This window comes from Corvus hawaiiensis, chromosome 5 (assembly GCF_020740725.1).
Source record: "Corvus hawaiiensis isolate bCorHaw1 chromosome 5, bCorHaw1.pri.cur, whole genome shotgun sequence".
In the NCBI taxonomy this organism is placed as follows: Eukaryota; Metazoa; Chordata; class Aves; order Passeriformes; family Corvidae; genus Corvus; species Corvus hawaiiensis.
The window spans coordinates 16579238-16594572 of record NC_063217.1 but is presented as its reverse complement, the minus strand read 5'-3'; the positions used below and the strand labels follow the sequence as shown (position 1 = coordinate 16594572).

At 38.0% G+C, this 15335-nt stretch overlaps 1 protein-coding gene across 4 annotated transcripts in view; it reads left to right on the top strand.

Annotated features, from left to right (window-relative positions):
* LCORL (ligand dependent nuclear receptor corepressor like) overlaps positions 1 to 14141 on the top strand; it is an 83273-nt gene extending 69132 nt beyond the window's left edge. For 3 of the 4 annotated variants that reach the window (XM_048305397.1, XM_048305392.1, XM_048305393.1), the window contains one exon: positions 12688 to 12854. In XM_048305397.1, coding sequence (XP_048161354.1) covers positions 12688 to 12701 — 14 coding nt within the window. In that variant the 3' untranslated portion in view covers positions 12702 to 12854. Of the gene's footprint in view, positions 1 to 12687 lie in introns of all 4 variants that reach the window. The other variant, XM_048305396.1, reaches the window with a different exon arrangement.
* Positions 14142 to 15335: the final 1194 nt, after the last annotated feature.

Here is a 15335-nt window from a genome sequence, read left to right as displayed (position 1 = left end):
CTTTCTCTTTCATGAAGGACCACATTCTACACCCCTAAATGAGCGACAAATCTAAAATACTAGGTTAGGAAAAGTGCAGAGGAGACAGAGTGTAACAGTCGTTAAATCTGTTGACTTTAAGAAGGCTCTTTTCACAAAGGCTTTTCATCAGAGGGTTGCTTGGCTCTAAAATAAGTTACACCTTATTTGATGATGATTGATTTGATTTGATGGTGATGCAGAGTAAGCAGATCGAAATTTTCATAACTGTAGTTGCCAGACAAGAAGTTCCTTTTTCATAGGCAGACATAAACCAAAGTAAGACCACTAACAGGAATGTAGGAAGAATATGAAATGAATGACTGTTCTCGGTAAGTGGGCCATTTTTAATGCAGAACTATAAAAGCAGAAAGGTACACTTGATATATAGTTGGCTATACATGTGTAATAAATCCTTACTCATTTAATGATCTTAATGGTCTCTGCCTCATTCCCCATAATGCCACAACAGCAGCTGCCATACCACAGTCTAATGCTCCATTTTGTTTTACACTCTGGAATTCTACTTGTCAAATTACATACTCTTCTCTTTTCTTTTTCTCTAGTGACCTAGTGTGGGCTGTGTAGGTTTTGGGTGCTGTTTAGTTTTACGCTTTGGTTATTTACATATTGCCTTAGGGTATGCTGTTCCTCATGTTCTTGTGAGGGTTCTGAGCTAGGGATTTTTACTTTTGCTTCTTTGAATAATGGACTTTTGTCAAAGAGCTTGGCTCTGAGGTCTTCAATTTCCTTTACCTGCTAGGAAATGTAGTTTTCTGTAGTTTAGTGCCATGATTGTTAAGCCTTTGTGTAGGATTTATATACCCCGTTTTGTACCTAAACTGGGGTGCTTTTTTTATCATTTTATTCAGTATTGTTTTGCTATCTGTTTTTAATTTTACCTCTTCAAAAACTGAGAAACTCATAGTCATGTTTTCCTATTTGTCCTCAGTCCTGAGGAAATGGCCAGATTTTTCAGCTTTCTTTAGGGAACTGGTAATATTAAATAAATATAGACAATCTTCTGTCTTTCTTTGTAACCCATTCTCTAGAAGAGAAAATTGCAGTTTTCCAAGGCCTGCACAGTGCTTTTGAAAATATGACAAGTACATATCCTTTTTAAAATCCTCTCTTCTGTTGAGAGTTTATGGCCTCAAAGCAGAGCTTTGGTTGCTGTTAGATAGAAGAGGAGGGAGTTCAATCAACAGAGCCTGTGAAGATGTAACTTGTAAATTAAGCATTTATGTAATCTGACCATGACAGAGCAGATTCATTTTGCTGAGACAATTCCACATTTTGGTGTTGAAAATAGTCCTGTTCCAGAAAGATGCTTTCATTCATAGAGGCCTGTGTACTGTGCCTTAGTTTGCATTTCTCTATCATTTATATGCTAAAGCTAGTGCTGCTATTTTCTTTCACCAGATCTTTGTAAAATGTCTTATACTGGAATCTTCAGTTAATTACATTCGAAAAGTGCAGATTCTGTTCTGGAATCGAGGGGGGAAATTAAAATGATGTGAGGTGATTGGGTTGTTGTTTGCATGTATTCTTAGGTAGATTTTCCTTTTCTAATTCATCTTTCACTTATCAAAGGATAGTTTTACTCTGACCCCTGATGATTTGAAATCTTCTTCAGATTTTCAAGCGAAATATAATGCCACATTTATTCACTGTTCATCCTTTTGCTTGTGGTGTCCTTTAATTTTGTTATAATTGCACAGTTGTGCCTTAAAGATACTGCTTTAACAACCTTTGGGACTAATAGAAATGTTTTTGTTATTTGATAACGGGATATTAATTTAATAAAATAGTATTTTTGCCATATTTTGCCATACAGCATTTCCTTATCAAAAGCCTTCTTCTCTCCAGTGTTTCCTGTGGTCAACATGAGAAAGAAAGGCTCTCTAAAATGTTCTTGAATTTTGGGTGTCCCTGAGAATGCTGAGTGTTTCTGAAAGCTGTTGACAACCTTCAGGTTCTAACTAAGACAGATATTTTTACTGTGATCAGCAACTAATTAGGTGGATGTATCTAACAGGAAATTGCTGTATAGGGGAAGCCAGATATTTTATGAGCCGCATTTTGCATTTCTGTGCACAGCCCGCTGCAGCACTACAGCCTCACAGCATGGCAGGTTTGCCCTTGGTGGCAGCTGGGGCAGTGTGTGCTTCCTGTGTTCACTGTCATGTGAAACACAATGGTATTCTTGGCGGTGGGATCTAGATAAAGAAAGTTTATGGAGGCCTCATTAGCAATTTTTACTTCATAGTTAAAGATTTTATTAGGTATTTTGAAAGAAATCAGAGGAAAATGTTCAGAAATCAAAATTACAGGTCTTACCAAATGCAATTATATAGAAATGTGTGATTTACTGACCTGTACCTGAATATATTTGTATAGGGATATGTGCTGCCTATGAACTGTGAACCTTTTTAAGGTATGATTTTAAGAGAAAATCACTTCTTTGAAAAACTGCAAATAGAACCTAGATTGAAATGACAACTGGGAAGTTATTTCGGATTTTTTACTTTGTTGCTCACAAGGATTTTTTTAGTAGTGCTTTATAAAATTTTAGCTAGAAAGTAGATCTTATTTCACTGCTAGTCAAATAAAAGATTGAAATTATTGTAACTGAGCAATAATTAGTATGTACTTCACACTCCTAACCAGGTTAGGACTTAATGTTTTGATTGGTTATAGTGTACCTTGATAAAATAATGCTGTTCTTGAGACACATCTCTCTCCATCTTCTCCTTTCAATGCATGAGGTATCATCTTGAATTGCTACAGTTTTCATATCTCCTCCATCTGTTATTTCATTTTTCCCCATTTTTGGATTGCCAGCTTTCAGCAGGCTGACTTTTTTTCTCATCTAAATGCTCACTTTATCTTTCATTCTTAATGTGTGATTTTTCTTGAACTTTTTTTATTAATTACTCACTTAATAAGTCAGATGATCTGTGTTTTCCCTGCAGTTTTGTACCTTTTTGTAGAATGGTGTATACACTTTTTCGAGGAGGGTGATGAGCCCAATCGGGATGTCAAGTCATTGCACATCAGCTTAGCTCCTGTAGTGAAAATTACACCTTTGCCATTGGCTGTCTCTTCCTGTGTTGGCTGTCCTGCTACTTTTTGCATATCATGACACTTGTAGTTTTGCAGCAGTACAACATTGGCTTGTGCTTCATCTGTGCTCCAGAACAGCTGCCTGTGCCTTTGCCACAGAAGTGCCTGTCCTGCACTGGTACAGCAGCAGGGTCCTGCTGAGCTGTTGTTCATTTCACAGCCTTGCTGTTACTCATTTTGTTTATTCAGACCCATGTCTGAACCATGGTTCAGACCAGGCCATTACACTCTGGTTATTCCACATTTCTGTGCATCCTGTCTTCCTACTTTGCTCTTCTTTAGTACCAAACTTTAATTGAGTCTCAGATCATGTATCACCTTTCCTTTTATCCCAAGCTGTGTGGTTGTGAGTGCCAAAGGATACTCTGCAGAAGACAAGTGCAGCCCAGTTTTATTCCTGTTTTGATTTTTACTGCATGTTTCTCACTGTATTCTTTGGCTGGTCCATTCTGTCTGGTCCATACACCTGCCAAGATATTTGTAATACCATGAGCAAGATGTCAGTCAGCTTTTGTCATGGATTTCTTCAAACCCAGGTTTGGAAAGTCTTTCGTGAAAAGCCATACCAACCTTTTAATCCATATTTTTTGTATTGAAGACCCACTAATTTTTTTTTTTTCCCTACAGTTTAAAGATGTCTTTTCCAAGGTCAAGATATTTAAACAGATTTTGTCTTCCTAGCTCCATGCTTTTGGGCCAACAGCTCTAGATGCTTTATAACATTAGACAAGTTGCAGTTTCTGCTGCCATATTCATGGCAAATTGCACATTCTGTTCTTGTGGGACAGTCAAGCAATTTTTGCTTCTTTGCATTTTTTCATAACTGAAAGGGGACCATTTTCTGATGCTGATTCCTCTCATGTTCTGGACATCAGTAAAGGCTGCTTAGATTATTCTTCAATTTCTTTGGAGTACAAATAATGGTGTCTCTTGCTGTGTCAAGAGGATGTGAACCTTTAGTGAGGAACTTCATGATTTATGGAGGGAAGGTTCTCTTTTCTGTATTTTTTTCTTTGGTTTCATCAATCTGACAGATTTTACTATTTGATTTATCCTTTCAACAGCAGAAACTCACCTGACTTATGTCTGCTTTCAGCTTTATTGGTTCCTTACCACAAATTAGATTCAGGCAGGAGTTTCACAAACTTCTTTCAGTGGCTGTGCCAGCTCACCTACTCTCCATCCTCCACTTACTGCCACATGCTCCTTTCTGTCTCCACTTCTGGGCTTCCGTAAGAGGAATCTGCTTCTGTCTTTTATCATGGTTTATCTGTAAGTGGGGCAGGTATCTTAACTTGGCTGCAGCTCTTTCTTCAGTTAAGATCAACTTTAGACCTACTTTTCTTACTTCATGCATACCAGTAGAAATGGCCTTAAAATTAACTTAGGACTTAAAATACTTTCAAAGCATAAGTCTGAATTTCTGCTTGGTTTGGAATGTTTTATATCAGTTATCAAGCTATCAGTGAGTAATGTGACTACAGTCACGTTTTTCCGAGCAGGTCTTATGTAGGTATGCTTATTCTTTGTTTGCATTTTGTAGCTCAGGGTAGAATATTTCTAAATTGTGGTTCTGCTAGGAATTACAATAATTAGGCTTTCACATTTCATATTAAAATACATGCATACATGAAAATTAAGATGTTTAGGGAAGTCAGTCTTTTCAGATGGATCTTATCACAGGTTTCTGTTACCTGAGGTGTGGATTTCACAAATACTCAGAGATTATACTTCATATTTTACTGACACAGGCCTGTCCTCAAAGCTGTCTTATTTCAAACTATTGAAATCTTGGTCCAAACAATGGATTATTTCCCTGTGCATGAAATGGAAGCATAGCTGAAAAATGCTTGTCTAGAAGCTCTTAGAATGACTTACAATATTTTTCTTTAAAAATAAATTCTTATTCTCAGTTGGATTATGCTCTCTTACCTATGTGTAAAGTCTTTCATTTTGAATGCAGGGCAAATTTTAGGGAAAAAGAAAAAGTGCTTAGAGTTAGGTTTCAGTGTTTATATTGGGGCACTTAGCATAATTTTCAAAACATTCAATAACAATAATTTATTTTTAAAATTTAAGAAGTTTATTTACAATGCAAGTAAATATTTAAGAGCTATATTTAAGGTATCAATTCTTAAAATAGTGGTGGTTGTTGTTACCTGTCTTTCTAGTTTAAAGTTCTGGAGATGTGTGTTTGAAAACATTCTCTTGTGTATCATATTTGTTGCTGACATTTCCTATTTATCAGTTTACTACTCACAGCTGGTTTTAAATTACATTTAAGTAGTAGAAATCTCAGAAAAGGAAATTACTTATTTGCAAATTGCTGTTTGACCTTCCTTAATTCAGAAGTCTGGTGGGTTATAAACCACCCAGGGACTGTCTCATCATATTTCTGAGATGATCTCTCTTCATAACATAATTGCATTTATGATGTCAAAAAACTATTATGGATTAAAGATTTGAGCTCAAATGACAGGACTTCCATAACTGCATTCATCACAGCACTGAGCTGGAGGCATTGTGCTTCCTCAGAACAACCTGAACCAGCAGCACACATTGTTCTGAACCTCCAACCTTTGCTTTATTGTGTCTCATGCAAAACTATTTTTAATTACGATTAGGTAGAAAAAAAATAGCAAAAACTTTTCTTCTGTTATAGTATGTTTCTAAGTCAAATACAACAGTGCTCATCTGCACAACGGGTGTTTAGGGTGTTTTTAATTTATTTATTTGCATGCTGCTAACTTCTAGTAATAACTAGAAATTCGTTTCCTTTCAGGGAACTTATGATCAGAGGAAGGCTTTTTTCATGGTGGTGCCTAGAAGCTAAGAATTCATTATGTTCATCATCAAATTAATCATGCCTCCTTTCAACTGTTGGAATCATAGCTGCTTTTTGTTTCCAAGATCTTTTAAGACAGTATGCTATGAACAATTCGAGATCATAGGATTATTTCTTTTCTTTAACAGGTTATGTACTGTCATCACTGGTAAATTATGCCCTAAAATTTTATGACTACTTCATGCCCACTTCAGTGACAGCTTACATTAATATTCTACTTCCTTGTTCTTGAAGAGCCCTGTGCCTTCTGTCGACTGCTAAATAGTCTATAACACCACAAAACATGGTGATTCTTGTCCAAAAGATCACTGTTCTACATAACTTTCTCAGTCAAACTGCTTTAAATAATTATAACTTAAAAAGGGGGAAGGAATGTTGTTGCTATTTAAACTTTTCAACATGTATTCAAGTCTGCCCTGTATTTTGGGGAGCCATCAGAATGGAGCTCTGTATTTCCATGGCTGTGCAATCCTGATTAATTTATGTTTTTAAAAAAGTTTTGGTTCCCAAATTCTGCAGTGAAATTGCAATTTAAACTTTTTATGTTGCCTATGATCTGTTGTCTGTAATTTTCCGAGGCTGACTGGTTTTGGGGAGAAAGTCATGTTCTTTCTCTAACTGCACTCTGTAACCATTGCCATCCATTCCACTTGCCAAATGTTTACCTGAAGATGTAACCATCTGCTGTTTGGTGTTACTGTTGTGCTGTGGTCTTTGAAGATGAAGTACTAATGATTACTACTGCATATAATTTTGTTTCTGTGCATGTTAAACTTAAAGCTTGAACAGTGGGATATCTCAATATATAGATTCAGAAAATAGCTACCAGTAAGTAATGCTCTTTCACTGTCAGGCCAAGAATGCTCACAAATTCCTAGTTGCCTCTTCGAGCTATCTTTCTCATATATTTTGTATATATTTCATTCCTGTTTCCTTTCTTTCTATTCTTTTTTTTTTTTTTCCTCAAATCAGTAAAACAATTCTAACTTAGTCTGAAGAGCAAAATAAACTTTCCACCATAATTTCAGTCTGGCATTATGGCTGGTTCTGACTTCTCACCCTGTCTTTTGTCTCTATTCAGTTCACCTCCTTTCTTGGTATTTTGTACTGTTTTATTTGTCTTAGCACTCCTGCTGTGTTAAACTCAGCTCTTATATCTAACTTTTAAGACTCCCTGAATATTGTTTATCTCCCCAGCTTGCTTTGATTGATTTCCAGGGCATTTCTTCTCTCTCAGATTCCCAAATGGGATTCCATCCACACAGCTGAAGTATGTTATTTCATAGTACAATGAGAATCCGTTTGGTAAATGGAAAAGAGACATTAAACATTTTCTTTGTAGATTTGGGTCTTTTTGGGTTTTGGCATTGTGGAAAAAATAAGTTTAAATTTTAGAGACAATCAGTCAGACTGTGCATGCTTGGTTTACTGTCTTTTCAATATCTGTTACATTACCAAATCAATCTGTGTTGGAAATCATACTGAGGCTACTGTAGTCATTGTAGATTTTAACCTAGTACATTCCATTAGTTCTTTTTTTTGAGAAATGGAGTAGAGTCTGTACAAAGAACTTTTTTAAATTCTGCTAATGTTTTACTATTTGTACTCAGTGGTTTTGAAACCTTTCTGTAAAAGCCTCGAGTCAGTGCTGTGTGTCATGGGTGCTCCTACACTTTCCAAGCTACCAGTTTGCACATCAGTGCTGGTGTTGTTTAACAAGTGCAGTTTGCAGAATTTCTGTCAGACAGGAGGGTAAGAACCAGTTTGACCTTGCTCTCACATAGTGGGTAAGGAGATGTTTTTATCTGTAAGTATTGCAAAAGAGTTAGAGAAAGATAACCCTACAGTGATACTTTCATAGCTGTTTTACAGCATACGAACACACAGCGTTGAAGGCTATCTCTGATGGGAAATGCTGAGGACTGACCTAACAGATAAGAGACATTTTTACACATTCCTGCTTTTTATTTTTCCTACTTTTTTTCAACATGTTGTGACAGATTAACTCAGCAAATATATAGTACTTGAGCTAGCCAGATTCTTTGAAACTTTATCATTTTCATACAACAACAGCAGGTGTCAAATTTCCTGCTTTTCCACAAGAATGTGGCTCCATACTGCATGGAAAATAAGCAGTTCAAAGAATATTATTTTCCTTTTGTGCTTGGCAGCCTCAAGTTTTCTGGTGTTGATCTCCCGTCCTGCTATTAAAAATCAGTATTTCTATTAGTATAATGATGGTTTGGGTAAAACTAAAGAAAGAAATGTGACATTTCAAAAAAAAAAACTCAGTTGTATTTGGGCAGTTTTAACAGGAAGTGTGGAAAAGAACGGGGTTTTTTAGCACTTAGGAGCATGGGGAGGCCACTCATTGCTTGCTTTAGTAGAAGGTTGAATTCAAACCTTTCTATTTATTCCTACTTATTTAATGATAGAATGAAAATTTTGTGGGGAAAGATGATCCTTTTAGGCGCAGCAGGCCTGGAAACTTAACTACACACAGGGTTCTCTGCTTAGCCAGGGAGAGCAAAGGGGACCTGAGAGTCCGTCGATGTTACTCTGATCTGGCTGCTAAGATTGGTTAGAGTAACACTGGGGTGATTTGTTAGAAAAACACAGGCAATTCATCCTTTCTCCAGTGCTATTGAAAGATGGTAAATTCAGAGGTGATTCAGTAATCGCGATATGGGAACCGGGGGTTGCAACACACACAAAACCATCCTGGAGTCCTCACTGCCAGTGTTTCAGACCCATTGGTTTGGCGTGCAGCAGCTTCCGAAGAAAGCCCAGAGCATGTGAGGGCATTCCCAGCTGGCCCTGACCCAGCAGTGTGTCCTGCCACCGTGCACAGCACGGTGTGCCCATGTCCTCAGTGCCACGCCTGCCACGCCTCTGTGCTTCACGTGGCTCTGCAGAGGAGTCAGAACTCTCTGAGACTGAACAGGTCCCTTGCACAGAGCCACGGCAGAGCACCTGCTGAAGGGCTGCTGAACTTGCCTCTCCGAGGCTTTTTTAGATTGCTCTTGTTTCAGATCAAAAAGTGTTGTCACATTTCCATATCCCTTTTTTTCCTCTTTACTTTTTAAGAAGAGACAAGAATTATATGGATCAGTTATTATACATGGGGAAATATTAAATCTTTTCAATTAAGCAAAAAATATGTTACCAGCACTTGAAGACTATTTAGAGAAAAGAGCTAGGAGAGGGTAGTGTAATTAAAGATGAAGAAAAAATACTGAATTTTCAAGAAATCTCACTAATTTGTCATACAAATTATGAAAAAAATGAATATGGTTTTCATCTTTTTCACTGGGATTTTAGCACTGTTTTCCTGTCTTCAAATTCCCTAGTGAAAACAGAGCTATTGGATATGCCATGGCTGGAGTTTATGTTCCATGTCACAGAAGCACCTGTAGCTGACTTCCACAAATCACATGCACAGAAGCTGATTAACTGAGTCAGTCCCAAGTGAATAAAAACAAAACAAATGGTAATTGCTGGAATGGCAAACACATGGCTTCAGAATTGGAAATTCTAACCTTTTTAGAGACCATTATCTAAGATCAGTATATGCCTGTTGTCTAGGAAATTAAAGGGAACTCCATCTTCTTACTGGTGTGAGTGTTGGTAGTGGAGAGCTCCATGGGGCTGTAAACTGGGGACACTGTTCCAAGCTCTCCTGAAATAGGCTTCATGGCTTCTGGGTGCATCAGGCTCTAATCTGAATTCCTGACAGGAGGTTTGCTGTGTGTAACATCTTCTTTTGCTAGGAATGTTTAATGCACTGTGGAGCTTGTGCAAGTAGAGTGGAGTAAAATTTAGAGTAGAATCTATTGATGGATTTGACAGGAGAAATTCAACTGCTTCTGTTTAATTTTATCACTTTACATTCTTCAATTTAAAAATATTTAAATGCATCATTTTTTTACCTTGTTAAATCAACAACGAAAAAATAAATCACTACAAGTAAAGGAATGAAAGGCAAGATGAAAGATTAGGTTCTTCTTGGTTAACAAATATATTAATGCAGATCTCTAACCATATTATTTTCCACTTTATTTTTATCAAGGTAAAATTTTCTAAAATACATGAACTTTTTGTGTTGATGTTACCAATACCGAGGAACTGGGGGGAAAAAAATTAACATTTTTCTAGTCCTGTTTTTATGCATTCATTTAAAAAGCAAAGTCTTGCGTTTCCTGGAGTCCTTTTCTGAGAGGTAAATAGATCACCACATGACAATTATCAGCACATAGTTCAGTTCTTGTTTTGCAAATTCAGTCCAGCCTATTGCACCTTGTACAGAAACCTGTACAAACCTAAAAGATGAAGAGTAGGGCAGTCCCTGACAGAGCTGAGTACTTGGAAAGTGCTGTTTGGTACTACAATAGCACTCAGCATTTTCTTCTGTAGTCCAAGCAAGTGGGAAGGAATGATGGTCACAATTGCACCAAATCCTAGGATACACTGTTGCCACCAACAGTGTTGTTTGGAAAAGGGCCCTTACCAGCTTGGTCCAATTCCTACTTGATATTCAGAAGGAACATGCTAGGTCATATGAGGAGCCCCAACCTTTGGCTTTTGCTGTCTGGCACTTGCCCAGCGTTCAGCAGCGTTTATCTGTCTACTGCTTTAAAGACAGTAGAAGTGCTGGGTTTTAAAGCACTTTGCAGGTATATACTACTTCATAGTTTGCAATTTCTTGATTTCCAAGGCATATATGTTCCTTTCAGATAGCAACCACCACCAAAAAGAAAAAACAAAACAAAACAAACAAAAAAAAAAACAAAACAAAAAACCAGCCCAACCCTTAAAAAAACCAAACAAACAAAAAAAACAAACCAAAACATTCCTGCCCTATCCTTCATTTGGCTTTTGGGTAGTTGTTAGAAGTTATGTTTTGCTACCTGGCCATGCCTGAAAAGTCCAAAATCAGTAGGTGTGAGGAAAGCTGCTTACTGCAGAAGTCAGCCTTAACACCATCTCCCATATGCACTTAAGCCCGTGGTCATAAGAAAAGCCTTTAACTTTCTGAGGGCAAAGACCCAAGTGTGAAGAAGTTGTAAACTCAAGAGAGTAACCTTGCTGACTGAAGTCCTGTCCATCACCTACACCTGCACTCTGTTTCCTGCAGGAAGGAAAAGATCAGAGCAACCAGAGGAAAAGGGTACAAGGCAAAACGAGACCAAAGATAGAGGCTGAATAATGACACAAGGAAATGCAGGGCATGGGAGCAGTGCACCAGTCTGCAGGGTTGGGAACTAGGGTTAGTAAACGAGAAATGTCTGTTTCACTGCCATGCCAGAAAGGCACACAGCCTTCAGGGGAGCTTATATTAAAATGTAAAAGAATTAAAACTGTTTCTGATATCTGTGAAAAGCAACAGTGAATTATAATTTTAGCTGTTGCCTAAGCTCTTTCCCTTTTGCTGTGACAGGAAATGTCTTAATCAAAGTCAGTCATTGATATCTGAGTGACACAAGCCAGTGTTTTAGGGTACAGTCCTACACTGCCTGTCCTCAGCTACTCTGCGCACCCATGTGAGCACTACACTGCAGCACATTCAAGCCTTCAAAATGTGCACCTGAGCTCTGTGATGAACCAGTTTTCCTGAAATGCAGCAAAAGCCTTTTTTGCTGCTTAAATACCCCTTTGATAGGAAACTGTTCAGATAACTTTTAGCATGGTGATTACCTCCTACCCTTAATTACATTACTGAGAATATTAGTTTTAGTATGTCAGAAATATTTTCAACTTTGTATCATTCTTGAAGTTCTCAAAAGCTTTATAAAGGATGGTGAGAAACAATGGATCATACACAGGGGGACAAATCACTGCAGGAGGGCGACAGTAAAATAAAAGGGGATGAAGAGGTTTGAAATGAGGATTGAAATTGTCTTCTGAGTGTGTTTTATATCTTAAAGCACTTCTGAGTGCTTTATATATTAAGGAAGACATTTTTGATGATGAGGATGGTGAAACATTGAAAAAGGTTGTCTGGAGCGGTGGTGGATGTCCTGTCCCTGGAAACATTCAGGATCAGGCTGGACGGGGCTCTGGGCAGCCTGATCTAGTTGAAGATGTCCCTGCTCATTGCAGGGGGATTGGAGTAGATGACCTTTAAAGGTGTCTTCCAACCCAAACCATTTGATGATTCAATCCACACATCTGTCCTAGTTTGCTTAGTTACTCCCACAAAGGACTGGGTTTCTTTCCTTTCTTGTATTACTTTTTTCCCTAGATTTAAAACAAAATACTTTCTATGTGTGAGTCCTTCCATGGCTGCACTAAATTAATATTGTCAGCAATAAAAACAAGCCCCAAACTCTTGCCCAGTTCCTGCTCTGTGCCTTTAGTCAGCTGGAGATGATTTAAACTAGGCCAGCTGTTACTGCACCTCCTGCAAAGGAATAGCACGAGCAGGAGCCTGACCAGGGACGGGCACTGCCAATGGACAGGGCCTCAGCCATCCCCACACAGACAAGCCCAATCTCCTTTACAACACAGCACAGTGGGGTTCCAATCTCAGTGTTTCTGGAACATAATGCACTAAAACAACAACAACAAAACCCAGCAGAATACAAGATCTGCCACCACCTCATCTTGCCTCTTACCAGCTTATTTCCAGGGCAAGAGGAAAGTGTACTAAACTTTTTCTTATTTTTTTCCCTCTCCTACCCCCACTTCTTTTCTCACAGCACGCTACAAGTGAAAGTCTCGGAGCCGCAGAATTCAATAGACATGAACACAGAAAATGAACATTTGAAGTCCATAAAGATGTGCCTTAATCAGCCCACTGAGTGGAATCTGAGTTTTTCAGCAGCATCTCTCGCCAGCTGTAAAGTTTTTAACCAAAATCTCAAAACTGATGAGAACAAATAGATTGCAGCTGTTCTTGCACTATTATTTTGTACATTGTTCCTGATTTTATTTTCTGCTAAATAATAAGCATTTATTACATTGATCTTGAAGTGATCTTGTGTGATTTGGCTTTATATACTACTAGCATTATTCAGTTTGATGTACTTTTTCTTTTCTAAATATGAAGTTTCACATCTGACCATCATGAAATTCTTGCAGTACAAATTTATATCAGAATCGGATGTTCCCCTTTAATAGTATTGTGATTTTTCTATGTTCTTTAAATTCAACTACTGTTTCCCAATTTTATTTTTGTGCACGAAAGTTAATATATTATGTAATTTGTGGCATAGGTCACCATGTAAAGATTTATGGTAATAATTCAAACAAATCTGTAACAGGTGGAGACTGACTACCTCGAAGCAAAGCAGTACAAAGGTAAATTATCTGAGGAGATCTCCTTCACCAATGGATTGAAATGTATGGAAGCACCAGCTTGTTTCTGCAGTATGCTTTCATCTTCACTTATCTTGAGAACTTCTGTGTGACAGTGTTTAATGACCCTAATATCTAAAAGAAAGACCAAGCCTGCTGGAGAATCTCGTGAAAGATTGTCATTCAACAAATCTGTATCTGCACTTTTTGAGGTTTCTGCTAAATGGTCTTTCTTCCCCATTTGTTTTTATGAATTTATGCCTGCCACCAATTAAAATGGATGTAAATGCTCTTCTATTTCATTTTTTTCTGTGTACTTTGGAAATTCAATGTAAAATCAAAATTTTATCTCTACTCAAAGAAGTAGTAAATGGTTGTAGCTGACTACATTGTAGACATTCCATGCTGAAATGATCTTAGCAAGGTTCATGTACTTTATTCATCAAAACTTTATTATTAATAGAGCTATAACAAAAGTGTTAGAATAAAACCATATAATATACTTCTCTTTTCTGGAATCATACATTCAGTAGCTAGGGTAGAGGTTTCTTAATTCATGATGAGTTGTCTGTCCTTTACTTGACAAGAACTAGTTTTCCAGAAGGAAATTTCCTTGGAAGTCACTGTATTTTATAAAAGAAAGGTTTTAAAGATTCACCTTAAGTGAGGATGCAATTCCTCTTTACAGAGGTTTGTTGGTTTGCAGGTGCAATCCAGTAACTGAAATAAAGAGATTGTTATGAATTCTGGTGTCACAAGATCCCAAGAGGGTATTGAGTCACTGAAGCTTTGGACATGATTAAAAGTGCAAAATGTGATTAAAAGAATAAACATTCATCATGTTTAGTGCTGCTTAGAAGGTGTTTATGTCTTTCAACTGTTTAATGCACATGGATTCTGTGGGGCAAGAAAGCCAAAAGGAGAATTAAATTTCCCAGGGGAGTGGCACTGAAGTTTACACAGGGTAAATCAGGCATAAAAGGACATCGGGAAGCTCCATAGTTGTACACCCTGCTCAAAAGGCAGTCAGCTGTGAGTACTCACACCTAGTCCTGTCTTTGAAAACTCCTAGGACAGAACCTGCACAGGCAACCTGTTCCACTGCCTTTTTCACCTTCTGTTCTGGTCTGAGTTTCATTTTATAGGTTTTTTAGCCTCTCATCATATCCAGCAAAGAGCCCAATTCTATCTCTTTACTGGACTCCTTGCAGGTAACTCAGAGGCTCAGCAAGCAAGTCCAGCTCCCTCAGCCTCTCCCCACAGGACTCCAGCCCCACACCAGCCCTGGGGGCCTTCAGTTAGACAAAGGATTTTCTATTAACACACACCAGTGAAGACACATCCACAGCAGAGGCATCCACAGACTGGGAGGTGACTTGAGGGAAACCCCATCTTTTCCGTCCAGCCTTCCTAAGAGATGCCAGAGACAGAACCTGCATGTGTGGCAAGGCACAACAGAACAGCAAGAAGCCAAAACTAAAGATTATTCAGTAAGGCATGCCCAGAGGCCTTTATAGGTATTTGTTGCTCCTGCTTTGCCTCAAAACTCATTTTAGGAAAAAGTATGAGTGAACTAGCACCAGTTGTTCAAAGCGTAGTAGTGCTTAAAGAACAAACCACTCCAGCGAGGGAGGTTGAGAGAGAACTTGTAACTTAAATAAAAAAACCCAACACTAAAGCCGCAGGGAAGCTCTGACTTACAACTGAGAAAAACAACTATAGACTTTGCCCATTCCAACTATGTTCAGGCAGCATTCAAGGGGACAGAGAGCATCTCTGATCTAGTGGCTGCATGTACACAAACTCACATAACCCAATTTGGGAATTTGAAAAGTTACCAAAAGAGGGAGGTCAGGACCTCAAAATTGTGTTTAAAATTACAAAAATAATTCATCACAGTTACAGAAGCTTCTGAATAGAGCACATAGCAGCAGCAAAGTGTCTCGGCATTTTGCAGTTTGACAAGTTTCCAACAAAAACTCCAAAGGATGAAAAGCAACACAATCCCTGTTTCCTATACACAAGCTTGGAAACAGCATAATAGTTTGGG